At 48.9% G+C, this 26,437-nt stretch overlaps 1 protein-coding gene across 1 annotated transcript in view; it reads right to left on the bottom strand.

The window, feature by feature from the left end:
• Window positions 1-26,431, bottom strand: part of TSPAN2 (tetraspanin 2) — a 67,478-nt gene extending 41,047 nt beyond the window's left edge. Inside the window, exons 1-2 of the mRNA XM_029947717.1 lie at window positions 26,354-26,431; window positions 10,398-10,500 (exon numbers count right to left, since the gene is read on the bottom strand). Of these exons, the coding sequence (XP_029803577.1) occupies window positions 10,398-10,500; window positions 26,354-26,422 (172 nt within the window). The 5' untranslated portion in view covers window positions 26,423-26,431. The remainder of the gene's footprint in view (window positions 1-10,397; window positions 10,501-26,353) is intronic.
• Between the last annotated feature and the right edge of the window lie 6 nt (window positions 26,432-26,437).

Here is a 26,437-nt window from a genome sequence, read left to right as displayed (position 1 = left end):
CTATTTCTGTTTTGCCAACAGGGGTCGGAGAGGCAAGTGCTCCAGGTGGGACACACAGGATTGGAGACCTGACCCCAACCTACGGAAACAGACCACAGTGAGGCAGCAATACTGTGTTCCGTTCCCTCACAGAAGGTCTCGTAGGTGGACTGCCTTAATATATTAATTTCCCATTTAAAATGTTCACTGTTGGGGCACCTGGGTAGCTCAGTTGGCTGAGCATCCTATTGGGCTCGTCATGATCTTGAAGTCATGGGTTCGAGCCCCACATCGGGCTCGCTGCTGTCAGCGCAGAGCCCGCTTTGGATCCTCTGTCCCCCTCTCTCTGCCCCTGCCCCCCTTGTGCTCTCTCAGAAAAAATAAACATTAAAAAAATTTTAATGGTCACGGTCTCCCAACTGCTACATGATATAGTTTACAGATTCTGCTTAGAGTAACAGCCTAGGGACAGGGCCCATCCGGATCCTTACCTAGCCTACGCTCCAGCCACAGGGGAACTCACTGGGATCTGGGCCACCTGGCTCTTTTCCATTTTGTGCTTTTGCAGTTCTCCTATATGTCTTTCTTCCGTCAATTTTAAGTCCACAGATGACCCTTATTCTACAACCCTATCTAGACTACACCCGACACAAGGCGGAATTCTTGGTCAGGGTTTGTTGGATGAGTGGCTAAAGAAAGAACAAATCAAATCTGAAGTTCTGGGCTGGCTCGCTGCCCATCTTTGCTTAGAGATACATGCTAGGAATACACCTCAACCAACGTCCACGAAGCCGCCGCAGGGTGGGCTCTCTCAAGGTCAGGCAGATGAGTGCATGGCTGTATACCCTGAGAAAGGGTTCCTGAGAGTCTGGAATGTAGGAAAGAGGGGTGCTCCTGAGGAAGCTGGGGTGCACTGGACAGAGGTACAGGGGCCTGAGGAAGCCACAGTTGTCCCCCACTGCCAACAGGCCCCCTCGGTTCCTCGGGCAACAAGCCTCTCCCTTCTGAAAGATATGAACTCCCCAAGAAAATCTGATTTGTATTGGAGTCCATTCTTAGGCTGTCAGAGTCTAGAGCTCAGAGCAAAAACACCCTGAAACTGACCCGGCAGCTCCAAGTCCAAAGGCTCTCCCCAGCAAACCTCAGTTTGTGTATGCGTGAGCCACATGACTCAGCCCAGTGCCAAAGAGCAGTGCTTGTTGGAGCTTAAGGGAAAATCAGAATTCCTTAGGCCTCTGGAAATCAGTTCGCAGTCTGGTTGTAAAATTGCACACAAGGCCATCCATGGCTTCCAGAGACCCCTTTATCCTTTCTCTGATCAGTCCCTCAAAAAATAGCTGGCACTTGGGTGGCTCAGTCGGTTAAGCATCAAACTTTGGTTCCGGTCAAGATCTCACAGTCTGTGGGTTTAAACCCCACATCGGGCTCTTTGCTGACAGCTCAGAGCCTGGAGCCTGCTTTGGATTCTGTGTCTCCCTCTCTCTGCCCCACCCCTGCTCATGATGCCAGATCTGTCTCTATATTGGTCTCAGAAAATAAACATTAAAAAAAATAGCTGTTGAATGAATACATTAATTGGCAGTCACATTTGAATTCCACGATGATTTCTGTCGAGCCCTTTCCCTCTCACAGCAGCTGGCATGACAAGTGCATTATCTATTTCTTAAATCCCCCTGTGATTTCCAAGTCCCATTTCCCTGGATTTGAAAAAAAAAGAGAAGACCCCTTGAGGAAGCATTCTTATCAGAATAGCCGGGACTTGTGACACACTGCCACCAAACCCCAGACAACTCCATCGCTCATTCCCTACATTTCAGATTCTTCTTTCAAGCCAGAAGCACCATTTAGTTAACAAGAAAAGGAGACAGCAACCACCCAAACGCCTTGTCGGCATCAACTCATTTTCAAATGGCTTTCCCTTTTAGGGACTGGAGAGTGGTGCGGTCATTCATTTCAGAGGTGTTTTGGCAGGACACGGTTTTACACACCCGGCTAATGACCATTTGTCATCTAGACTATCAGATGGGACTCCATGGGAAGGGAAAGCCTCAGGTTCTATCTAAATAACAACAGCTATCAGTTATTGTACGGTTCTAAGTAGCTTAACATGTATTAGTCATGGGGTCATTCAGCACTAGAGTGACAAGCGTCACTTCCTGGTGCCTCAGCCTGTTCTGTGTGGCATCTGCGCTGTGAACTTGACAAGCATCATCTCAGGAACCGGCCGCTGATAAGCCTCTTCTCTCATTCTGACTACATGGCACCTACACCATCCCTTTCTGTCTCCTTCCTTCTCGTGTCATCCCATGTAACCATGCCTCCCGTTGAGGAACACGACCCCCTCCCCGCACAAAACAACAAGCCCACGTGACAGGTACTGTGCGTAAGTACGCTCACGTGTTAAATCACCTCACCCTGTGAGGGCTGTGGTATTGGTACCCCTATGTCACAGGTGGGGAATCTGAGACACAGACAGTTTAGGTCATTTCCCTGGGACTGCACAGCTCGTGAAGGGCAAAACTGAACTGAACTGCGGAGTCTACTCCAAACGCCCCACCCCCCAACTCCTGCGGGGGGCAATTCCAGCAGGAACTCAGAAGAACGGGGACTCGCAGCTGGAAGACTGCTCACTTTGTAATTATAAATGTCAGGAGGGTTCTTTCTCCTTCCTTGGGAAAAGGGCTTGAGGAGTCTCTAGTGGGTGATGTCTGGGTTTTCCTCTGAAAATATAGGGCCGGGAGCCAGAAACCCAGGCCTGTCAACTGAGCCTTAGATACCTCCTGTCAGTCCTCAGTTTTGTCACCTGCAGTATGGAAATAATAATCTAGCTTGTTGTAAACAGGCCTCAGAGAACTTGTCTCAACAATGTAAGCCATGGCACATCTCTTCTGCAGCTATGACTGTCATTACCACTGAAAACCAAGAAGTAAAAAAAAAAAAAAAATTATCGGCAGAGTGAGTCAGAGTTTTGAAAAAAGGCAGGCGGGCTCTCAGCATTCAGCACTGGAACCTTCTCCTTACACATTGTGTCCAGCCTGCAGGCAGAGCAGGCTCCTGGACTCTGGCGTCAACAGGGAGAGACAGCTGTCGTCAGTCAGCCTGTGGCCTGGAGGGCCGAAGGGCTGCTGTCTGTGTGGGCAGTTCCTTCGTAGAGAAAACCTGCCAATGTCCTCTGCTCATGGACATGACTCCAGGTGCTCCGGCTCATGCCATCTTGTCCAGGCTTCTAAGGGATTTGGGGAAGCCCCCCCCACTCAAGGCTCAGCACTCCTGGAAGAAGCCCCCCGCGGTGTCTGTCCCTCTAGGAGGCAGCCCTAGGCACACACTGTGACAGGAAGTCAGAGGGGAAGGGTGGAGTTTGGAAGACACAGAGTGGGAGAGCTTCCCCAGGGAAGGAGGGCACAGAGAGAGACTCCAGTGGAGAGACAACAGGAAGCCCCAAGCCACCCAAGCCTTTCTTGCTGCAGTTCCTCCCTTGCCAGGCTCTCCTCCGTCCACGTTAGTACTCAGGGGACACACAGACTTCCTGCGTCAGCCTCCAGACCCTGGCCTGGACTCAGAGGACCCAGAGAAGGGGCAGCAGGTGGCAGCGTGACTGCCCTTGCACCCTGCCCATGACGCCAGCTCCCCCAAGGCTAGCGGCTGGATCCTTTACACCCTGTCCCCGCCTCCCATCAGGGTGGATCTTCGTCACGGGAAGGGAGCCTCTCTCCATTGCAAGGAGGAAGAACCAAGGGTGCCAGACAGGAAAGCATCCCCCCAAAGATGGAGGAGGTTCTACAAAGCGTGGCAGTCATCTGCCCAGAAGCAGGGAGCTAGACCACGTGTCCTCCCAAGGTTCCTCTCGCAGGGGACGGCCGCTAGGCTGTGAGGCCCAGTTTCTTTAAGAACCACTGGACTGTGCCAAGCCCATTCATCAACGTTCTTTAACAAAGGGGAGATAAGAGTTTGGTGGGCTGATTGCTCTGGAACTTACTCTGAAAAGAAAACACTCAGATTAGTGACTAGTACCCTGTGACATGAAGTGAGATTTTCCAAAGGCTAGGCCTGCTGCTTTTTTAAAGTCCTCTTACCTCACACTGTTTGCTATGCAAGGTCTGGGTACATTTTTCTCCTCGTTTTATTCTAGGAGAGGAGGTATCTTTCCGATTTGGAAAGTTATTTATTGAGGAAGGAAGGATCGCCTTCCGTAAACGTGGATTATATTGCTCCACTTATAAGAAATATCTGAGGTGAAGAAAAGGTCTTTGACCTCACAGGACTTTTTACTGATGCCACTGACCAGAGAGGCAGCTTGGGGAAACAAACAGGTAGACCTGGGCTGCGGACTGGGCCCTGTCACGAAGAGCTGGGACACCACGGCTGACTGCAACCCCCTGTTTAGCTTTCCCACTGATTTCTCGTTTCTTGATTAACACATTTCTCTGAACTTCAAGCACTGGCTGCAAGCATTTCACCAGCCACACAAGGGCAGCCACAGGGAGGGAGTTCTTGTGAGGAAGAATGAAGAGTAGGCAGACCCACATCCATGCCCCAGGCCACCAAGAATACACAAGATGGACCTCAGGCCCGGCTGACAGACTGTTGTTCTCCCTAGCCTGAATTACTTCCTCCTCCTCTCTGTGAGAGACCCGAACCTTCTCGGCTCAGTCCCTGGGGTCTGAGAGGGTTGCCTCACCTCAACCTCTAAGGCAGACGTGAAGCCCAGGCCTCGGCCAAAAAGCCCATCCCAGTAACTGGTGTGGGAACAGGCCCGGGATCCAAGATCGCCAATGAGAGTGAGGTTCGGGCCTCTGTTTGGAGCTGCTGGAGTGAAAGAAGTACGGACCTCTGTTGCCAGTGTCACTTGGAAGAGGGCACCTGCGGCTGTGAGCAGCCGTGTTGTCACGTGGAATGGAGACCTGCCCAGGAATGGAACCAAAGGGAGCGGGGCTAAGAGATGGGTACAGGCTGGACTCTGACCACAGCACCTGCACCCCTGAGAGGAGTACTGACCCTGGACTTTTCAGTTTTGTGAGTCAAGAAATTTCTGTTTTGCTCAAGAGAGTTGGAGTCAAGTTTCTGTGATTGGATTTTAAAGGAGTCCTGACAGATATGTCCATAAAGATGTGATGTTTCTTGCATCTTGAGCAGTTCGTATTGCTTTTGTGTTGAAAATAGGATCAGGAATGTCTGTACGGAGCTGGTACACCTCTTACTCAGCAGAGAAATCTCCCGTTATGACTTTTGCCACATTAGTTAGTGGTTACATACTGATGTAGAGGAAACTTCACTTTTATCTGTGGAAGTCTGCTCAGCTTCTTTGGTTTACAAAATCATTAAAAAAGGTTCTCTTATGTTTGGCCCCAAACCTACACCTGTGAAATTGGTATCAGCATTTTGTTCCCAGGACAACGCAGACAGGCTCCTCCCCAGACTGGCTTCTACCTCAGGTCCACACAGCTCCCCACCCCTGGCCCCCATCCCCTCCTCTCTGAGCAGGATCCCTTTCTTCTGTAACTCAAGTTCCCACTGAAACTTCTGTTGTTTTGATTCTTTCTGTTCCTGACTTTAATAATGTTTAATAATAACGTTTAATCATGTTTCTTATCTTCCTTTCTGTCTCTTTCTTCACAGTTCCTACTTTTGACCACGGGTTATACCCTGTGTCTGATTACATCAGGAACTTAGCATGCTCTTTTCTCTCTCTCTCTCTTTTTTAATTCTTAATGTTTATTTATTGTTGAAAGGGGGGGAGGGGCAAAGAGAGGGAGACACAGAATTCAAAGCAGGCTCCAGGTTCTGTAGAACCCGGCACAGGGCTCAACTCACAAACCACGAGATCACGTCCTGAGCCAAAGTCAGATGCTTAACCAACTAAGCCACCCAGGCACCACTAGCATGCTCTTTGCTGTCTCCCTTCTCATTCCACGGCTGCAAAAAAAATCTCTTTAAAATGACATGCCAGGGCACCTGGGTGGCTCAGTTGGTTGAGCATTCAGCTCTTGAGCTCGGCTCAGGTCATGATCTCACTGTTCATGGGTTTGAGTCCTGTTTTGGGCTTTGTGCTGACAGCACGGAGCCTGCTTGGGATTCTCTCCCTCTCTCTCTGCCCCTCCCCTGCTTGTGCTCTCTCTCTCTCTTTCAAGATAAATAAATACACTTTAAAAATGTAGCACCAATCATACTTCCCCCAAACCCTGAATTATCCCTCTACTGCTTACCAAATTAATAAGTTTTGACACTGGGGGTCCTCTGTGATTGTCCTCCTCCCTCCTTGGCACTTCTTTTTGTTTGTTTTAATTTTTCTAATGTTTTATTCATTTTTGAGAGAGAGAGAGAGAGAGAGAGAGAGAGAGAGAGAGAGAGAGAGAGCGCGAGCGAGCGAGCATGAGCAGGGGAGGGTCAGAGAGAGAGGGAGACACAGAATCTGAAGCAGGCTCTAGGCTCTGAGCTAGTAGTCAGCACAGAGCCCGACGCGGGGCTCGAACCCACAAACTATGAGATCATGACCTGAGCCGAAGTCTCAGCTCAACTGACTGAGCCACCCAGGTGCCCCCTTTTTGTTTAATGTTTATTTATTTATTTGAGGGAAAGAAAGAGAGAGAGAGAGAGAGAGAGCGTGAGAGCGAGCACAAGCACATGAGCCAGGGAGGGGCAGAGAGAGAATCCCAAGAAGGCTCCACACTGTTGGTGTAGAGCCCATCGTGGTGCTCGATCTCATGACCTGAGCTGAAATCAAGAGTCAGATGCTTAATTGGCTGAGCCACCCGGGCACCCTTCCCTGGCACTTCGAATCCTACTTCCTACCTTGCCCCGATCTGTTAAACTCCAACCAGAGTCCTCTGCCTAGCCTGGGTGCACTGATCACTGTCCCACGGACACGCCCTGCTCACATCTAGTGCTACAGCCTTTCCCATCCTCATTTTGCTTCCACTTAGGATTACAGTCTGGTCTTTCAAACCTAAATCAGATCCTCGCCTTGACAGTTTAGAATGACCCCTGATGCAACCACTGCAAATACCACTTAGCTGGCATTTACACCCTAATTTCTATTAGAATTTAAGCTATTAACTCTGTGAGTCTTTTCAAATGGACTGCAGAGATACATGGGAGCAAGTACAACATTCTCATCCTTTCTTGTGTGACTTCAGAGCCCAGGACTATTGATGCTGATTGATATATCCATGAGCAGGTTACATATATATTTTTTCCCAAATGGAGAAATCTCTAAAAAAATGGAAAGAATAGAGAGAGGCACCCCTGCTTTAATGCATAACTATGTTTGCATCAACCCGAATGTTTAATGAAATCCCCAAATTAAAACAGCCATGAAGAGATCACTAGACAACCAGATGCTTATCATCATTGAAAGGGAGACAGCTTTTCTTGCATGTGTTTCATAGAACCCAGGCCGTCATGGTCTTTTAAAATGGCTTTTCTTCACTGTTGCTGCAAATTTCCAGTTCAAGCTCAGATACTGCATTATAGAGCTTTACATCTGTCAACCTCAAACTCGGTGATGAGGTGGGGGGTGGCCGGGTGTTAGGCAGTTACTTATTGCAAGACACCTTGAAGGAGAATGTCTGCAGATGAACTGGTTGACGTTTTCCCATGTTTTGGTTCTAACGAAGGTGGGTTCCTCTGCATCCACCTGAGGGCACAAATGCAGCTTCTGATGGGAAGTCTTGAGAGTCCCTCCCCAGGGGAAGATGAGATAAATAGGGGGTTCTAGTGCAAAGCCAAGAGCATGTGAAGAGAAGACAGACCAAATGCGAATACCCTGACCCTCCTCATGCCTTGATTTCAGGAGCAAAAATCTCCACTGTTTTATTGGGATGGATGTCATCACATTAGGACATCAGGTAACTACTGAATTCAGAGTAGGGAGAGAAAATATTGTCCCGCTGGGCATCAGCGACGGTTGGTTGGAGGAGCTAGGTTAGGAAGACTCCTGTAAGGGAGTGAGTATCCTGAACAATTAGCCATCCCTTCCCCAGGCCAGGGACATGATGGGTAACTGCTTGCCTTATGTTTGCCAGTGCGAATTCAAAGTCATGAGGAAGGCTCTCTCCACCTCAGTCTATCTGAAACCTACCTGTCTTCCAAGGCCTCCTTCAAGCACCCCTCCTCCTTGAGGCTGTCCTGCCAGCCCCCAGTGGTTTCTCTCTCTTCTTCCTTCTTCCTTCCTCCTCCTCCCTCCCTCCTCCTCCTCCTCCTTTTTAAATGTAAGCTCTAGGCCCTACATGGAGCTCAAAATGAGCCTGAGACCAAGAGTAGCATGTTCTTCTGACTGAGTCAGCTAGGCGGCTGTTAGAAGTTTCTCCTAAACTTCTGTGATGCTGGTTTAATGTGAGTGCTCAAGTCACCGGCACATACACCACCACTGCTCCCACGTAGAATCTTTTCTCTGTTTTTTTCTTCTTTTGTTTTTTAGTAGACATTATGCCCGATATGGGGCTCGAACTCATTACCCTGAGATCAAGAGTTGCCTGCTCCACTGACTGAGCCACCCAGGCGCCCCTTCACACTTAATTCAGCAGTCATGTTTGTGGTACTCATTAGATGCATCCCTTCTGCTCCCCTCCCCTGCCTGTCCCTGCCCATCGGAGAGAGGGAGGGGAGGGTGGCACAGGACAAGGACAGGCTGAGCTTTGTCCCGAGGCACTGGGGTCTGCTCCAAGATGGGGAACGCTTCTGAGGAGGTTTTCAGAGCCAGGAGTTCCTCAAGGAGAAATACGTTAAATGTGCACGTCGGCTTTGGATGGAAGGGTATGTACTACCTGGAAACCGTGGGAGCAGAAAAGAGCATTTCAGTGCCAAGCACGATGTCGGATTCCTCCGCTTCGTCGTTGTAACGACTCTGACTCGGTCCAAGCGTCAGAGGCCCTCTGGGGAGCCCGGGCCTTCCCAAGCCCAGGGTGCCTCTCCATCGGTCAGAGAGCCAGCAGAATAGTTCTCTTCTCGGCCACGATTGGCTTAGGCAGGGACGCGCAGTTCTGTCCTGGCCAATAACCTGCCAGGAGAGGTCTGGGAGGGGGGGTTGTTCTTCTGACAAAGGTGGGGTGCATTCCTAAAGGAGGCCATGCCAGGTAAAACTTCTTGTCTTTCTCTCTTGGATGCTGCCAGATGGGGATGTGCTACGTGGAGCCACAGCGGCCATCTTTTAAACCGGAGGGGACGTGCTCGAGGTGATCCCCAGGACGGCCAGCGGACACAGGGACAGGGCCTGGCTCCTCGATGACTTGGCTGGACCCCGAACTAGCTCTGCAGGTGCCCCATCGCCACTCTTCTTTCACCGTGTTTCATCCCTTTCCGTTTGCATTTTACGTATTTACACTGTGATGTTTCTAAGATTAGCAAGCATACTTTAAGGGATGTGACGTTTGAATTGGCAGCATTTCTTCTCTCAAAGTGGAACTTGAAATAATTGTGTGTTTTACGGAACACTGCATCTGAGATTTGGTGAAATGTGGGGTGCCCTCGCCGTTACCCATCTTGTGGCCGGTTTCCTTGTTACTCGCTCCGAGAAGGATCCTCGTGGATCCACCGCTGTTCACAGGAGGAAGCGGTGTGGGAAGGATGTCGGGAGGAGTGGGTGGCCCTTCCTGGTCCTGGGTCCCCCAGGAAGAGGGCGCTGTTCTTGGCGCTGGGAGCAAATGACCTGCGCAGGACCCTGCTCCTCCCCCAGCAGCGGCGTACTGTGTGGCTGGTGCAGACTGAAAATGGCCAGTCCCGCAGGGCTACGACCTGCAGCGACAACTGTCTCGAGCTTTTGGAAGCACTCACCCGGGCAAACCGCTCAGCCTCTACTTTCTTAGCACACTGCTCAGAACTGCAGGTGCCCTCCCAGCCCTCACCCCTTCCCTCCAGCTGGAGGGGAGGTGGCCTCTTTGGGGGAGGGGGGACGCCCTCTGCAGTCCCTAGTTAGGAAATGACTGAGCGCCTCCAAACCTTGAGATACCTCCTTACTTGGAATCATGTCTCTCTTACAGACAATTTAAAATAGCAGATCACACCTAAAACCCTGACTCGGCATGGACCCCATCCGCACAGATGTCCGCGAGGATGATGGACTTTGTGGTACATCAGCTTCATTTGGCGGCCAAGAGGGAGTTTCCTCATTCTTTGGAAATAGCTGTGCTGAGAGAAGCACAGTGGGTTGGTCCTCCGACTGGGGTCTTTCTGGATTTTGATGAACCACGGGAGGAGCGGGCAGGGTAGGGGTGCAGGGGTGCACCTGCCATGAGTACATGGCTGCACACCCCCAGGGCCAGGCAGAGTCTGCAGGGGTCAGGTTTTGCCTCCTCACTCCCCTGCCCTGCACCTCCCTTCCCTCCCCTAGAAGAAGTTCAGGTGCAGGTTCTGCCCTAAGCCTGGAGGGGTGGGCGGTGGGGGAGGGGGCTGTGGTAAAGGTTAGAGAAGCTGGAGTCACTCACCCAGGTAGAAATACTCCGGGGACTTGTCCTCTGATGAGAAGTTCTTCATGGTGCCTCCAAACCGAAACCATAGTCCAAAACCAATGACAGCTGACCCTGCCAGCTGCAAGGGAAATGACACTGGTTTTCCAGGGAGTGGGAAGGGGCGGCATAGGTATAACTGGGGAGTGGGCTGGGGGCACTGAGTCCTGAGGTTAGATGAGGGTGTCTCTTTAGAAATCAGCCTGTCCACCTGCACGCTTCCTGGGGAAGGTGAATCAATGTGCTCAAAGTCTCTCGGGTCTCTGATGTGATCTCAGAACTGGGGGGTGCCTTATTCCAAGCCCAGAGTCCCCCCCATTCTGCCAGGCTGCCCTGTGGGGACCGGGCATAGATAGCACCGCCCAGGAGGCATCTCAAAAAGAAGGTTCCAATCAGTCCCCCTGGAAGGCATCTGCTTGCTGCCACATTATCCCTCTCTGGGCACTCCGGATCTCCTCACCAACATCACGGTGACAGGGGACAGTCGCCACAAGAGCCAGCTGAGCTCAGACTTGGAAGAAACTCAGTTTTCTAAATTCGAAGAAAACACACCACCTCAGAACCCGCCTTCACCTCATGGGTGCGCAGTGCCCAGTGAGAAAGCTGTTTTAGAGAGATCTAGAACCCTTTTTCCCCCAGGTCCTCTAGGATCACAGCACTGCTGCCTGGGGACAGTTTTTCGGGCTGAGAGGGAGCTCGGCCGTTTTTTTTTTTTTTTTTTTGGTTTTGTTTTATTTTGGGTATTTTTTTTTTTGGTTGCTATTTTGAGTTTCCATGGAAAGTGAGAAAGGAAAAAATAATTTTCTGAAAAAGCATGGTCTGTGTGCTGTGGGGCTCCCAGAGAGGCCGTGTGGCAAGGCTGGCGGCTGGTAGAGTCATCGGCTGCTTCCTCCCGGCCACTCTGAGGGCTTCTGTGAAGCTCTGCATTGCTGCTGGGAGGTTTCCCTCCCTTCGTAGGACTGTCACAACGGCCTGCTAGCCAGCTCCTGCCACACACACCCATCTCGAACTGGATCTCAATGAATCACGACAGATGCTCACTGGCCACCTCCTGGGCTTGAGGCACGAGGGGAAGCAAGCAGGTGTCCAGATCGCCTCCGGGGTCGGCCCAGCCCTCTAGTTGAGGGGTGGGGGGGCTAGCCTGTCACCACAGGCACAGTTCAGCAGCTGCTTCTGTCCCCACAGCGAAGAGCACATGCAGGTGCTAGCAACAGGACAGGATACAGTTAGAACAGGAGAGGTTTGCCAAGGAAAACGGGTATCAAATTCAGGGTCAGACCCGTGCCCTTTGTATCCAGCGCCTCTCTATCCACAGGGCTGCTGGTAAAGGACCTGGTGCTACCCTTTGGGGCTGGCTGGACTTATGTAAGGACTTAGTCCTTCCCTTGTCCCCTCTCCAGGCCGCTTCCCTCTGTGGCCAGCTTTTCCAGAAGAGCATGGGGACTCAGCGGCGCTAGCGCTCTCCCAGCTGGACTCTCTCATGCGGAATAAGTAAAAGTTTCCAGTACTTAGGGGAAAGCACTAATTGGATAATGTGAGGGACAGCCAGAGTTGCTGGAGTCTGTCGGCTTTAAAAGGGGTTTTGCATGTTTAAAAGGGTAGCACGGCACGGAAAAATATTGAAAGAAGTCATGCTAAAAGATTCATAGTATCTTTGAAGATAGGATTATGGGTGGCTTAAAAAAATTTTTTTTACTCTACCCTCTAAATTCTGTTCATATATATTATAATATATATTGTTATATATTACTTACATTATATACATATTTTATATATATTACTCTCGTAAGTTTAAACGTGTTGTTTTTTTAAAAAGCATCATATGGTAGTTTATCTGCTCAATCTGGAAAAAGCAGGGAGGCTTTGCTTGGACCGTGCTTTAGTTTGGGAGGGAAGCAGCTTGGAAGTCATTGGTGCTCTCGTGTAGGAAAGGAAATGATGCCCTTGGGGGGGACACTGTCCTCAAAGCCCACTGAGGCTGCTTGGGACCTGTCCATCCAGCAAAGCCTCATCAGTGACCCTCCCCTCTTGCCTCTGCTGCGACTAAATGGAAAGACAGTTTCCAAATACAAAGCAAAACCTATTGACAGAGGTGGCAGGCCAAGGCCCACAGCCACCCAGCAGACTGGAGAAGGTGACTGGTCCCAGGGACACCCTACCACGCGGCCACATTTTTGGCAGGTCTGTACACAGACTCTAATTTATTGCTGTCTGGGATCATCCTCCCAGATGGAACACATTTGTCCACTTCTGGCACACATGCATTCGCTGCATAATGGAAAATTAAAAGAGAAGTTGCAATTTAAAGCCACAGGGCAAGGAAAAAAAGATCTGCACTTGCTCATCCACGCCCCCAACCCCAAACCACATGGGTTTCCTCCTGGGTCAAGGAACCTGTGGCTTAACTGAATGTCTTCTCCGTGTGGAGGGGATCCTCCCAGTGCGCAGCCACCGGCCGTGTCACGGATACGTGGGTGAGGACCAGTCATGCTGGAGGTTGCTCATGACAACAGCAATCAGTGCTTTGGAAAGTGACATCAACACAGACCATGTAGCCCTTTGGGTTTTTCAAACTCACCATTCCAGCAAGGCTCTTGTAATACTCCGATTGCTCGACTCTGATCCACCTCACGTTAGCAATGGAAATGAGCTGAAAAACGTCACCCCAATTCCAGTGCAGGCAGGAGCAAAGAGAGCAAGGGGAGTGTTAGGGGACTCTGTTGCTCTGTGTGTCTCAAACCTGGGAAGAGACGACTCTCTCAACGATGTGGGGGAAGCCTTCAGGCCCACTAGGCCTAAATTCTAACCCCTTCTAGACCCAACCCCTCTGTTTCCCTGCTCTTTCTTCTCCTTTTAATCTCAGCCACCACATGCACCTCAGCCAGTGTTAGAACAAACAGAGAAGGAGGCTGCCCTTTTCTTCTCTTGCCGCTGCCCTCATCTCTTTCCCCTTCCTCCCGTCTTTCAGGGAATCAACTGCGGTCCTGGTTGGGGATATGTTAGGCTTTAGGGAATCGACACTTAAAGACAGGACTCACGGTCTCACATGGAAGATAATCCCATGAATGGATATGTGCAATGTAATGCAGGAAGTGTGCTCAATGGACAAGCATCACGTCACACTGCCCAGGGAGCAGAGCAAAGCATGACAACCAGTGTTGAGCAGAAGGCATTTTGATTTGCACCTTGAAGAAGGAGCTGGAAGTCACCGAGCAGGGGAGGACTGGAGGAGGAGCAAACATCAGGCAGAAAGAACAGCATGGGTAAGACTTTGCTTCCTTACCCAAAACTTGGGTTTGGGCAGAGAGAGAAATCTGGGGCTGGAAAGGCACATTGGGGCAGACCGTGCATGGTCCATGGCTTCGACTTAGCTTGCTGCCATCTTGGAAACCCCATGGCAGGGCCTTGAGGAGAGGGGAGATGGGAGATACTCATTTTAATGGAACAATCAGGAGCATGAATGCTTCCTCATGCCAGACAGTGAGAAGCCAGAGATAAAGACGCAATGGCTGAAGAAGAGAGCACGGACACTAGGGAGCCGATGTAGTTCAGTGGTGAGGACCACAAAGGACCCACTCTACTCACTAAAGAACTTTGCTGAGGGCTTCCCTGCTTCAAGGACTAGTACCAATCCCCATGGCTTTGGAATAATTCTCACTAGAAATGTTTTTCTAAGAATGGAATGTTTCATACAGCATCATGAGTGGGACTTTGATGTTGGCCACTTAAACATTTATTGAGCATCTATTGTGAGCCAAGAGCCAAGGATTCATAGGAAAGGAAGATCTAGTTCCTTCTTAGGAGGACCTCAGGGGCTCATGGAGAAGCTCAATCTCACCGGGTGGTCCACAACAGACACCAACCTTGCAGGTAAGAATTCAACCACAGGACTGGCCCATGAGAAGATGCCAGATATCATTATCCTTCGTGTCACATTTCTTTTCTGAGTACCAACTATGTATCAAAAACTCAGAGAATGTGATGAAACAGAATTTTGAGGGCAAAAGTGTGCCCACCATTAAAAAGAGGACAGGAATAAAATAGAAAAAAAAAGGTAGCAGTGAAGGGAAGAGTGACATATAAATTGATGTCATTAAATAGGAGGTCACCAGATACAATTATATTACGCATCTTCACAGGCAAGTGATTTCAGTATCTACCCATATTCCAGAGTATTTGCAGGACACAAAGTTGCAAATTGTAAGCCCTTAGAGAAGGCGGTTTGTGTTCTAAAACTGAAGTAGCACAGGAGGGGGCTACAGGCCTGCTCAAAAAGCATTTAAAGGAGTAGATGAACAAAAAGTTTCCTTTAAGGTACGGCTATCTGTCCGAAACTGATCATTTGGCATGAAGCAGAACTTGTTAAAGGATCTCAATTTTATTTTACTGTATTTACTTCTACTTTTCTGGGATTGCTGATGAGATGTCCCATCTTGAGGACATACTTTTTTTACTTGAAAAAATAAAGATTTCATGAATCACAAACATGGTTCTTTGGAAGGCACTAAGTTGGAAAGAGGGCTGTGCTAAGATGCAAAAATGCAAAGATCACTCCCCAGCCCTGGGTCACCCAGGCTGCCCAGCTTCCCTCCACCCCCTCCCGCACCCACACCCAGAGGAGGCCAGCCAACCCTGATCACAAAAAGCAAACACAGGCCAGCTATCTGCTAGCTGTTAATTAAATCCAGCAGAAAGCCCCCGATTTAGGTAAAAACCTTCACTTGGGGAGGTTCTCTGCACATATTTTTTTCACCTAGATGGGAGACACAGTTTCAATTCCTCCTCACACTTGGGGGCTTCCATTCTTGCTCTCTGGCTGTTTCTTTATCTCAGAAAGCTCTCCTCCCTCCCCGCTCCTCTTTGCTCCTCCCCAGCATCCCCAGCTGTCAGCTCTCTTGTCACTTCCTCTGGGAAACCTACCCTGGCCTGGGTGTGTATTTTCCTTCATGTCTCACATAACCACTTCTATTTAAGTATTTCTGGAATTCAGGGGCACCTGGGTAGTTCAGTTGGTTAAGTGTCCGACTCTTAATTTTGGTTCAAGTCGTGAGCTCACAGTCTGGCGATGGAGCCCCATGTGCAGCTCTGTCCTGACCCGGTGGAGCCTGCTTGGGATTCTCTGTCTTCCTCTCTCTCTTTTTCTCAAAATAAATACATAAACATTAAAAAAATAAAACATTGTAAGTATTTCTGGAATCGAAAAAAAATTAAGACCTGAACTGTATGAGGGTAGGGACAGGGTGGAGGTTGCATTTACCCCTCAGCCGTGTGGATCAGGCTCCCCACAGACATCTGTTAAATGGAAGAGTGGAGGGCCTTCACAAAGTTACCACTTAGGCTGTGCTGTGGACTGAACTGTCCCCTCCACCACCACCCAGATTCCTATGCTGAAGCCCTACCCCCAGTGTGACAGTCTTTGGAGGTGTGGCCTTTGAGAGGTGATTCGCTTTAGAGGAGGTCACGATGGTGAGGCCCCCATGATGGGATTCCCTTGTAAGAGACCCTAGAGCCTGCACTCTCCCTCTCTGTCTGTCTCTCTCTCTGCCATGTGGGGACACAGTGAGAACGCGACCATCCGAATACCAGGAAGAACGCTTTCACCAAGAACCCTATCAGTCAATACCTTGATCTTGACTTTCCAAGCCTCCAGAATTGTGAGAAATGAATTTCCGTTGTTTAAGCCAATCTTTGGTGTTTTTTATGGCAACTTGACTTCAGACAGGCTGACAAGAATGATTGCCCCTCAAGGGAATACTTTGCAAAATACTATTTTCAAAAAGATCTGCACCTGGGAAGCACTGTGCAGACACCTTGGAAGGCACTGTGTGAGCACACTGCTGAATATATTCAGCAAAATGCTTTCCCACAGAAAAACAAAACAAAACGAGTGCAGGTAGTATCAGCTCCGTGTTTTCCCAAGCCCGTGCAGGTGTGTTCTGTGCCTCATGCATAGACAGAGTACACCTCCACACGCCTTTCACAGGCAGCGACATTCGAACCCTTAATGCAATTAGAGCAGCACATACACAATCAAAGGACTCAAACGAAAGAATGAACAAAATCGGGGCGCCTGGGTGGCTCAGTGGGTTAAGGGTCTGACTTTGGCTCAGGTCATGATCTCACAGCTTGTGGGTTCAAGCCCCACATCGGGTTCTGTGCTGACAGCTCAGAGCCGGGAGCCTGCTTCGGATTCTGTGTCTCCCTCTCTCTCTCTGCCCCTCTCCTTCTTGTTCTGTCTCTGTCTCTCTCTCAAAAATAAAAAGAAACATTAAAAATTAAAAAAGAATGAACACATCAATTTTGTATTCTTGCTTCTTCAGGGTGAACACCATGTGCGCCCACAACCCAACTCATCTGCAAATCTCTTCTTCAGGATGAAGTCATGTGAAGTTGGAAATTGCACTTTAACCCTGGAGTTTTCATTATAAGCTTTTAAGCTTGGGGGCCATTCTTATCCCGGATGGAATCACATAATGAGCACTCACAGTCTTGATGTGACTGCAAACCACATTATGATACCATAAGGGTAATGGAGTTTCATTGTTTAAGCAGGCAAACGCCAGATGCACGTTTGCTCTGGACGGTGACACTAATTTTCTCAAAGAGGAAAGCCAGCTCCCAAGATTTTCATCCCCTTATTCAGTGAAAGAAGTCACAACGGCACTTTCTCAAAATCGAAGATTTTGTCAGAGGAAACACAGTGGCCAAATGCCACTGGAAATCCATGAGAAACCGCACCCGAGGAAGCTCGAGACCTTTGTCCTGACATCAGGAGCAGGTGAGGTGTAACGGGGAGGCAGGGCTGTGGCAGTGCATGTTAGCTTGGAAACATGCCGGCTAGATACCAGGGTTTCTGATTTTCCTTTTATTTTTCTCCTAACAGTTTTGTTAGAACAAGCTCATGCTAAGAAATTCCTGAAAGACTGCCTTCTTGTAAGGATATATTTTAAAACCAATCCATGTTGAATTCTCTGACCTGATGGTAGTGTTCTGCAATCAAAACCACGACAGAATCAGGAGCGTTCTAGTCCCCTCTGGAAAGAACGCCGGCTTTTACATTTGAGCCAAACAAACCTTGTGCTTGTTTAGGTCATTGGGAAGTTAACTTGAGCAGATCCACCGGCATTGCTTGGAGGCGGTGGGAAAGTATGGGGTCTCCCCAGGCTCAGGGGAAGGAAACTAACTTGGGGTAGAGGAAAGCTCCACCCCAAAGCAGATACAAGAGAGGGGCTGGAAAGTGTGTTGCATTTATTCAGTGGTTCTACATTCTCTAAAGAGATACAGGGCAAAGGAGGAGGGAGGAAGGATCAGCAAGAATTAGGGGAAAGGTGATGGCTGTATAGTTGTCTTTGACAGCAACACAAATATCACAGACTGCTGGCTAATGAATCCAGTGAGCAGATGGCTTCATCAAGGGAACATCAAATACAGAACTAAGATCCAGCCCACCAAGTCACCGAAGTGAAGGAAATCCAATGTCTGCCGTAGCTCACCTTGTGGATGACTTCCCGGGAGCACAGTAATGGCCCTTTCTACGTCCTCTGACTTACTCCCTGGCAACACCCGGCTGGCTCTTCTCCCAGGCTCGTCCGTCCTCTCAGTAAACATTTACCTTGAACGCTTTGATGCCTACTGTGATATCGCATCTGAATCAAGCTTTATATGAGCAAAGACAGGGCACGAAGCAATATTTGTTTTACAGCCTAATATCTTTCAAGGTAGTTTGAGAGAACCACTCTTGAGATACACAGGATTCTTAAATATCAATCAATGATAATGCTCTACATCCAGTTTTAGATGTTACTGAGAGACAACGGGAGGAGATAAATGTTTCAGGTAGAACTCAGGTTAGACTGGAACAAGCCTAAAAGCTTTGGTTTATTAAAAAGTTAGCTTGGATGGAATCCCAGAGAAATCCTGAAAGTCCAGCCTGGTGTTCTAGAGAGCTTTCACTTAACGGCAATTTTGCCAGAAGCCATTTGTGCTGTGAAGGCAGACAGCACTGGGGCACCGGACAGACTCGAGTGTGTGCAGGGAGAGCAAATGGGCTTCCTGGCTGAGTGACAGCAGTTTTCAAGGGACCAGGCCTTGCTCTGAGGGGGCTTTGCCATCCCTGCCTAGTTTCCTTGCCCCACTTTTTAAGCTCTTTCCTAGCCACCATTACAATGGGGAGGACGGGGGCTTAGCACTCACTTGGGAACACTGCCAATGGCTCTTCTTGAAAATTTGACCTCTTCTGAGTATTCACACCGCATAGTGATGCTCTCAGGCAGGATGATAACAAAAACATCCACCATTTAGTGCTGTGGTGTCGAGAAGCTAGAGCAGATACAAGCAGGGGTTCTAGGCATCCTGGATTGGAATCAGGCTCTGTCCCTTACTAGTCTTGAGCAAGACACCTGATCCTTCTAACCCTCAGCTTCCTCATCAGCAAAGTGGAGGTAGTATCAGTGCCTTCCTAAGAGGTTAAACGAGTTCACGTTTCACACTGGGAGTGTCTGGTACTTAGTGTTATTACAGTGGTAGACTTGCTAATGTTACAGTCAAACTGAAAACTGAATCCTACTCAAGGTAGGAAACACTACTCTCATAGCACCATAACTAAGTCCTCTGCTGCCTTTCTCTACTCATTTTTATTTTAGCTCTATGCTCTTTCCAGGACAGCTAGAATCCCCTTGAGTTTTCTCAATCATCTGAAGTCCAGACATCAGTGCCCCTTTCTAAAACCTATACTCCCCTCTTTCTTTAGTTTGACTTTTATAAGAACTAATAAGAAATAAGCAGGAAAAAAATGGTTTAGAGAGAAAGAATACCTATATTTAGGCTAGAGGTATCCAGTAGAACTTTCTCTAGTGGTGTAAATATAGATGCTCCCTATCTGTGCTGTCCAGTATCGTAGCCATTAGCCACCTACGGTTCTTAAGCACTTGACATGGGGGTACTGTGACTGAGGAGCCGAATATTAAATCTCTTTCAATATTAATTAATTTAAATCTGAAGAGCCACATGTGATTGGAATGAACGCGTTCGTCATAGCTCTAACCTTCCCTCCTGTTCGTCTGCAGATTTGGAGTGGGTGACAGCAGGGACTCTGGGGCAACACACAGAAAAACCCAGCTCTGCTGCCGGCTGGCGCGGAGTCCCTGCCAAGCCTCTGCACCTCTGTTTCCTCCTGTGCCAACTGCTATTTTGGAGATCCGTGTGAGGATTTAAGGAGCTAATGTAGAAAACGCACTCAGGAAAGCGACGGCACACAGCTTACATGTATATAATACTTACAACTCTTCCTCAAGTTGTTGCTACAGAAATTAAGTTTAACATGATTCCCATGTTGCCTTTCCTCTGCCTTAAACTGATCAGCCGTGTTCTCAACCTCTCTCCTGCCTCTCATATACCGGGCCTGACTTTCAGCTTCAACATCTGTAAAATGGGGATAATTGCATTATGTCATGAGACTATTGCAATTCATGATCAGATGAGACAATGCATGTGGAAGCATTTTGTAAACTAAAACGTCCCAGGAATGCTAATTAATATTATTATTTTTGTTTCCAGTTAAATCCAAAAAGGATGAAAAAGGCAGGCCGAGGCAACCCTTACTTATCTGTAAGCTATGCTCCCAGCCAATCTGATATTCTCATTTCACTTGCTTCTTCCTCAAGTCCTTCTCCTGGTTCCTTAGCGACCATGACACAACTGGGCTCAGTGGTCAGTACAGCATCACTTGCTTTAGGAGAACAGCCCTGTTGTGATAGTAATTGTCAATATTACAGTAGAGGATGGAGGTTATGTTCTCTTTTGTCACACATAATTGGAGACCTGAGGACACCGCATGCATGTTCTAGAATTACACAGTGAGATGCGGAGAACAATGGACACGTGGCTGCCTGGTGATTCTAGAAACCATCAAGTCTTAATATGAAAGAAAACATCTTTTAAGAGAAGGGCCATCAGGAAGCCGAGACAAAGGGCACTCTGTGCCCCACTCAGAAATGAGAGTGACTAGGATGCCTCTGGCCTCTTCAGGCCACATCTAAACCAAAATGTATTCCCTGGACCAGCAGCATCAGCAGCCCCAGGAGGCTCGTCAGAGATGCAGACCCACTGAGGTCAAAAATACCCATTTGAACAAGATCCTCCAATGATTCGCATCCACACTGAAGTCAGAGGGGCACCGACCACGAAAGGCTTTCCTGTCACATCTCAAGGCTTCCCCTTGGTAGCAGAGAGGTGGGGCAGAGGGCAAATAGGCAGCCCCTGTGCGGGCATCAGCAAACACAGCCCTGTTGGCCAGAGCTTTGCCAGTGACTGCAGAATCTCTTCTAGGTGCTGAGGGACAAAGGAGGATCCCAGCAAGAAACAGTCATTGCCTTTGATGAGCAAAGACACTGGGGAGGAAATAAGCTATAACAAAAGGCAAAATGGAGCGCTAATGTAGAGGCATGAGCATCTCAAGGTCAAGGACTGTGTCTTAATCATATTTGAATGCTCAAGCACTTGGCAGGGTGCCAGGCACACAGTAGGTCATCAGCATATATCTCCCGAGTAACTGTAGAGGAGGAAATCTCTCTTTTGGACTCTGTGCCTTTCAGAAGCTGTGACACTCTTGCCTTTTCCTTGGTTGGTTGGCCCTAAGACACCCATTTGCCATTTCCTTTACAAATCTCTTGGATTCTGGTTTCTCCTTGTCCTTCTAATGCTTAAATATGACTACTGCTACTTCTATTTTACGTTATTGGGTGTTAACTACGCACACATACTATACTTACTATTTTACATATGGTAACTTACTTTATCTGCACAAAATCACAGATTGATGTTGGCACTTAATTACATCCACTTTATAGATGAGAAAACTGAGGCTCAAAGAGGTTGAACAGGTTGTCCAAGGTCCCCTAGTTAGTAAATAATACAGGCAAGAACAAACCCAGGCAGCGTGATGCCAGTATCCACCTTCCTGGCTTTGAGTTCCTGGATTTGAATGGCCACACTGCCCAGACCCATCCAAGGTCTACCAGACTACTGGTACTATACCTCTAGCCTCCACGCGCTGGCCCTGTCATAGGCTCCTTGCCCCTTCCGGCAATGCTAGACCCCTTTCGTCCACATTACAGGAGGCTGGCCTCCACTGCCATCTCCCCACCTCAACAGAAACCAGAGATAAAGACTATCCCACAGGAAGGACAAGGAGATTCCTGTCTGCCTAGCTTTTGGGTAGACTCTAAAGATTAGTTTCTTCAGGTATTTTTCCACACCAGTGTTCTGGAAAGGTGGTAGTTCTGACATTACTATTTGAAATAAGCTTAAGAACGTGGAGGAGTCAACCTCTCCAAGCTTCAATAGTGTCAAATATCTTTTACTCCCCAGCCCACGGACACAGTCTTTCCTAACAGCCCCTGCGAAGCATCAGTGACTGAAACCCCAAAGCCACATGAATAGTGGTGAGAAGGAAAGGCGAGAAACTTCAGACAAGCCATATATGGCATGTGACTTTCAACAATGAACAGTCCTGCTTCCTGTTGGTCGCTAACACCAAGTTGCTCAGTGTAGCACAATGATAGGAAAACGCTGAGCTACAATAATAAACCAAGGAATAAACAGCGCCCAGGTTTTTCTTGAAACCAACATATGCGGCGTGGTGACTGTGGTGTTTTGTTTATATTGCTATGCAACAGAAGAAAATAAAGGTGATTTCAGTGAAAGGCAAGGGAATATACTGTGCTGATTGCAGTGTCCGAATTTAGACATGACAGATGTTGGGAGGCGTTCCAAGTTAGACATCGACCATGATAGCAGACATGAAGTAGTGGGGTTCATGGTTAGGCTGTACTTCTGGTTTTAAAAAGTCAGTGGTGATCTAGCCAAGGGATACAGAAGTGCTGATGCATAGGGACACATGTACCCCAATGTTCATAGCAGCACTTTCAACAATAGCCAAATCATGGAAAGAGCCTAAACATCCATCAACTGATTCTTGGGATCAAGAAGATGTGGTTTATCTATACAATGGAATACTATGTGGCAATGAGAAAGAATGAAATCTGGCCATTTGTGGCAAAATGGATGGACCTAGAGGGAGTCATGCTAAGTGAAATAAGTCAGGCAGAGAAGGACAGATACCATATGTTTGCACTCATAGGTCTAACAGGAGAAATCTAACAGGGGACCATGGGAAGGGGAAGGAGGGGGAAAGAATTAGGGAGGGGGAGGGAGGCAAATCATGAGAGACTCTTGAATACTGAAAACAAACTGAGGGCTGAAGAGGGAGGGGGGAAGGGGAAGGAGGGTGATGGTCACGAAGGGGGGCACTTGTGGGGAAGATCACTGGGTGTTATATGGAAACCAACTTGACAATAAACTAGGGGGGAAAAAAAGTCAGTGGTGAAAACAGTCAGCGGCCCTGGGCCAGGCAGCGCTGGGCTGGCTCTGGCAGGATCTAGCTGAATGTTTATAAAATCAGGAGAACAGCCTAGGGAGACTTATTTAAACCAAGCTGCCAGAGGAGGCTGCAAATCGATTTGTCAAATTGCAGATCCCAGAACACACCCACCCCTACCTCCTTGCCGGCTTTCTGTTGAAGGCCTGATAGGAAAGAGAGGGTGGTCCCCAAAGAGGACCTTCTATCTCACAGGGGCAGGCCCCAAACATCCAATGGTGTGTGGGAATATTACACTTGAAGTCCTAGCTAAAGCCCAGCCTTCCAGGAAGATCGGCCCCCACCCTCTGTGCATTCCCCAAACTTCCCATGAACCCCTCCAACTAGGAAAAATAACTTCAGAAATTTCTGGACTCAGGTTCCCTCAGTTACAGTGAAGGTAGATATCGAGAGAATTTTTCCCAAATAATCACTTTCCCCTAAATCATTGTGCACTGGTTTCAGTTGGCCCTGGGGTTGTGTGTGTCCATGACCTGGGAAGGCCTCTGGTAACTGCTGCTGCTCCAAGACCCTCAGTCCCCACCCTCCCATGGAGTCGGGAGAGAGGAAGGCCCCATTCCATTGCCCCTCCCCCCCCAGAGAACAAATGGACAGGTAGTGAGCAGGAAGAGATAGGCTCAGTGGTCCAGATAAAGTTGATCATGCAAACTGGAAAGGTCATTTGTTCCAAGTCCTCTAACCAGAAGATTCATGAACTCATTCTACAGATATTTACTGAGTGGCTCCTACATACTGGGCTCTGTTCTAGGCACTGGAGATACTGGCAGGGGTAGAATTTATGAGTACAAATTGAGAAGATAATATGTAGTTATCCTAAAACAAAGACAAGCTGCAAGTCACTTGGTAATCACATAGGCTATTCCCCCAAAATAAGGGACCTGGGGAAGAGAGCTCATTTTTATTGAATACTTCCCATGTGCGCTAATAAGAACGCTTTCTGAGCACTTATTATGTACTAGAATCATAGAAAGATGAGGACAGGTGCTTTACACATTTCCCTTTAATCCTCTTGATGTCCCTCTTTCCTCGATAGTACGGACGAGAAAACAGACACCTAGCGATGAGAGCAACCTACTCAAGCACACCCTGCTTGGGATCTCCACACTGAAGCCTGACCCCTTTGTCAGGCTGGCTGGTGGCACGTCACTCTCTCGCCTTGCCTTCGACCAGTCCTTCGGGGTTCAGCTTAAGCACCCTATTCTTTAGGACAAGGGTCCTGACTCCTCACTATTGCTGTGATCCTTTCTCTGGACTCCTTAATTAGGTCATACATATAAAAGTTCATGACTAACCTGGTGGTGAACACATGGTAGGCACTCAAACATCACTTTGTTCCTACTTCCCTTCTTTACTACGCTTATGGCCAGAAGTGCGAACTTTGTCGCTTCATTATATGCTGATTAACTTGTTCTATACGCATTGGGCTTGTTTCTGGAACAGCATTAGCAACTCAGGGAACAGCATTTTATACTTATGAATTATATGTTCACTTATATTTATATATTATAAATTATCTTTGTAATACTTATTTAATCATTGTTTGACAGTGGTTCTCAAACTCGAGCATGCATCTGAATTACCTGGAGGGCTTGCTGAATGGATTGCTGGGTCCCTCCCCCAGAGTTCCTGCTTTAGCAGGCCTAGCACGGAGCTGAAAATATGCATTTCTGACAAGTTCTAAGGAGATGCCGATGCTGCTGGTCCAGGAACCCCTCTTTGAGAACCACCACTTTGGAGTGCGATGTACCACAGTGCTTAGGACCACGGAGGCTGAGTTCGAGTCCCACCTCTGCACTCACTAGCTATATGACCTTGGGCAAGTCAACCTATTTGAGCCTCTTTCTTCATCTGTAAAAATGGGGATAACATTATACACATGAAAATTATTGTGAGGGCTAAGTGTAATAATGAATGCAATGTGCTTAGCACTGTCCCTGACACACTGAAAACATTCAAGAAATGCTTCCTATGATCCCTGGAAGGGCCGGCATAACATCAGGCCCTAAGTAGGCAGGGAGCCCAGCCTGAGAATTCCTTCCAAGGCTGATATAAAACTTGTTTTGAATCTGTAAGCAGTGAGAGTGAAGGGTGTCACCCAAGCATGACATCTATAATTAACAGCTTTTGAAATAAAGCCAGACTATTAAAAAGCACAACATAAAGGGCCTTTAGAAACATCCCTCCCTAGAGTCGACTGATTATAAATGGCTGGTATACAAAACCCATGTGTATTTTTAAAATACAGGGGCTGTCTTGGGGGTGCCTCCTTCACACCTGCCCTGAAGGATGCGGGAGCATGGCAACTTCTCTTCTGAGAGACTGCAGTTGCTGGAGTCACCCAAGGATCTGGGCTAATGGGTTAGCCGACTCGAGCAGAGCCCATCACTCAATAATTAATTAGTTGCAGCCACGGAAAGACGAACTCCCCAGAGCCCACAGGACAATCACCCTCCCTTCCTTCCTAGTGGTTTCCAAGCACCCAGGCCACAGCTGCTCCCCATCAGCTTTAAGAACCTGTTCACCCAAAACAAGATTTCTATGCCCTGCCCCCCTCCCCAGGGTCTAACTGAGCAATTACACTGACTGACAGTTTTTTGAGAGAGCCCAAGCAGGAATGTGCACGGAAGACCATTTTTAGACGTCCTCCAGGGCCTGAGACAGGAGAGCCGGGGATCTAGGGATGGTCTGGCCCTAACCTCCTCCCAATAATATAGGAGACCAGGGGCATGGTTCCCTCTCTGTGAACCACTAATCCGGGGAATGTTGGTTCAATGCAAAGTTGAATGAGATCATCTGTGGTATTTAGCAGAGGCTGCGGGCTAGGGGTTGGGGAGAGGAGGCTGTCCTTTGCAAACCCCTCTCTTCCGTCCATCCGTTTCGCACAGGAGCACCACCACCTCCTCCCAGCCCGTGGGACCCCTCCTAACACCCAGAATAAGGACGACACCCCCGCCACATACCATTTTCACTCCTACCACCAATTTCCTAAACAAAACCATCATAGCCAGGTGGTGTCCCCATACACACCCTTTGGGGCACCACCCCCGGCCGCCCCCCTCATGGGCCTAGGGGGTTTCTCTCCCAGCGCCCTGGCCAGGCCCCAGCTGCGGTAGAAAGGCAGAGCCAGAAGGGGTGAGTGTCCTGGAGGCTGGGGGAAGCCACTCCTCAGGAGGTGATGTGAGGAGGGGCTGGTGTCCCCGCATCTGGAGTAATCAGCGGAGGCAGAGGTTCCTCAAAGGTGAGAGCCACAAGGTGTCCCCCCCTTCTCACCGTTTCTTGTTGCTCAATCCCTCCTCCCTCTGGGCTTCCGGCCCCTCCATCCCTCCCCCTGTATTCCTCCCCTCCCTCTTTGTCTGCCTCTTCCACACCTCCGCCCGTTAGAACACCCAGCCTTGTGGAGCCCGGCTCGGACGCCGCAGAGGCCAGCTCCCCGGGGACCCCGGCCCCGCGCCCCCGCCCGGCCCCTCCCCTGCCCGGCCCTCCCGGCTCCGCGGCTCACCCAGAAAAGCAGGTTGAAGCCGAGCAGCAGGTACTTAATGCACCGCAGGCCCCCACGGAAGCGCCCCATGCTGCGGCCCCGGCG

The sequence above is a fragment of the Suricata suricatta genome, chromosome 8 (assembly GCF_006229205.1).
Source record: "Suricata suricatta isolate VVHF042 chromosome 8, meerkat_22Aug2017_6uvM2_HiC, whole genome shotgun sequence".
Taxonomy (NCBI): Eukaryota; Metazoa; Chordata; class Mammalia; order Carnivora; family Herpestidae; genus Suricata; species Suricata suricatta.
The sequence above is the reverse complement of the archived record's forward strand: the minus strand, read 5'-3'. Positions and strand labels throughout refer to the sequence as shown.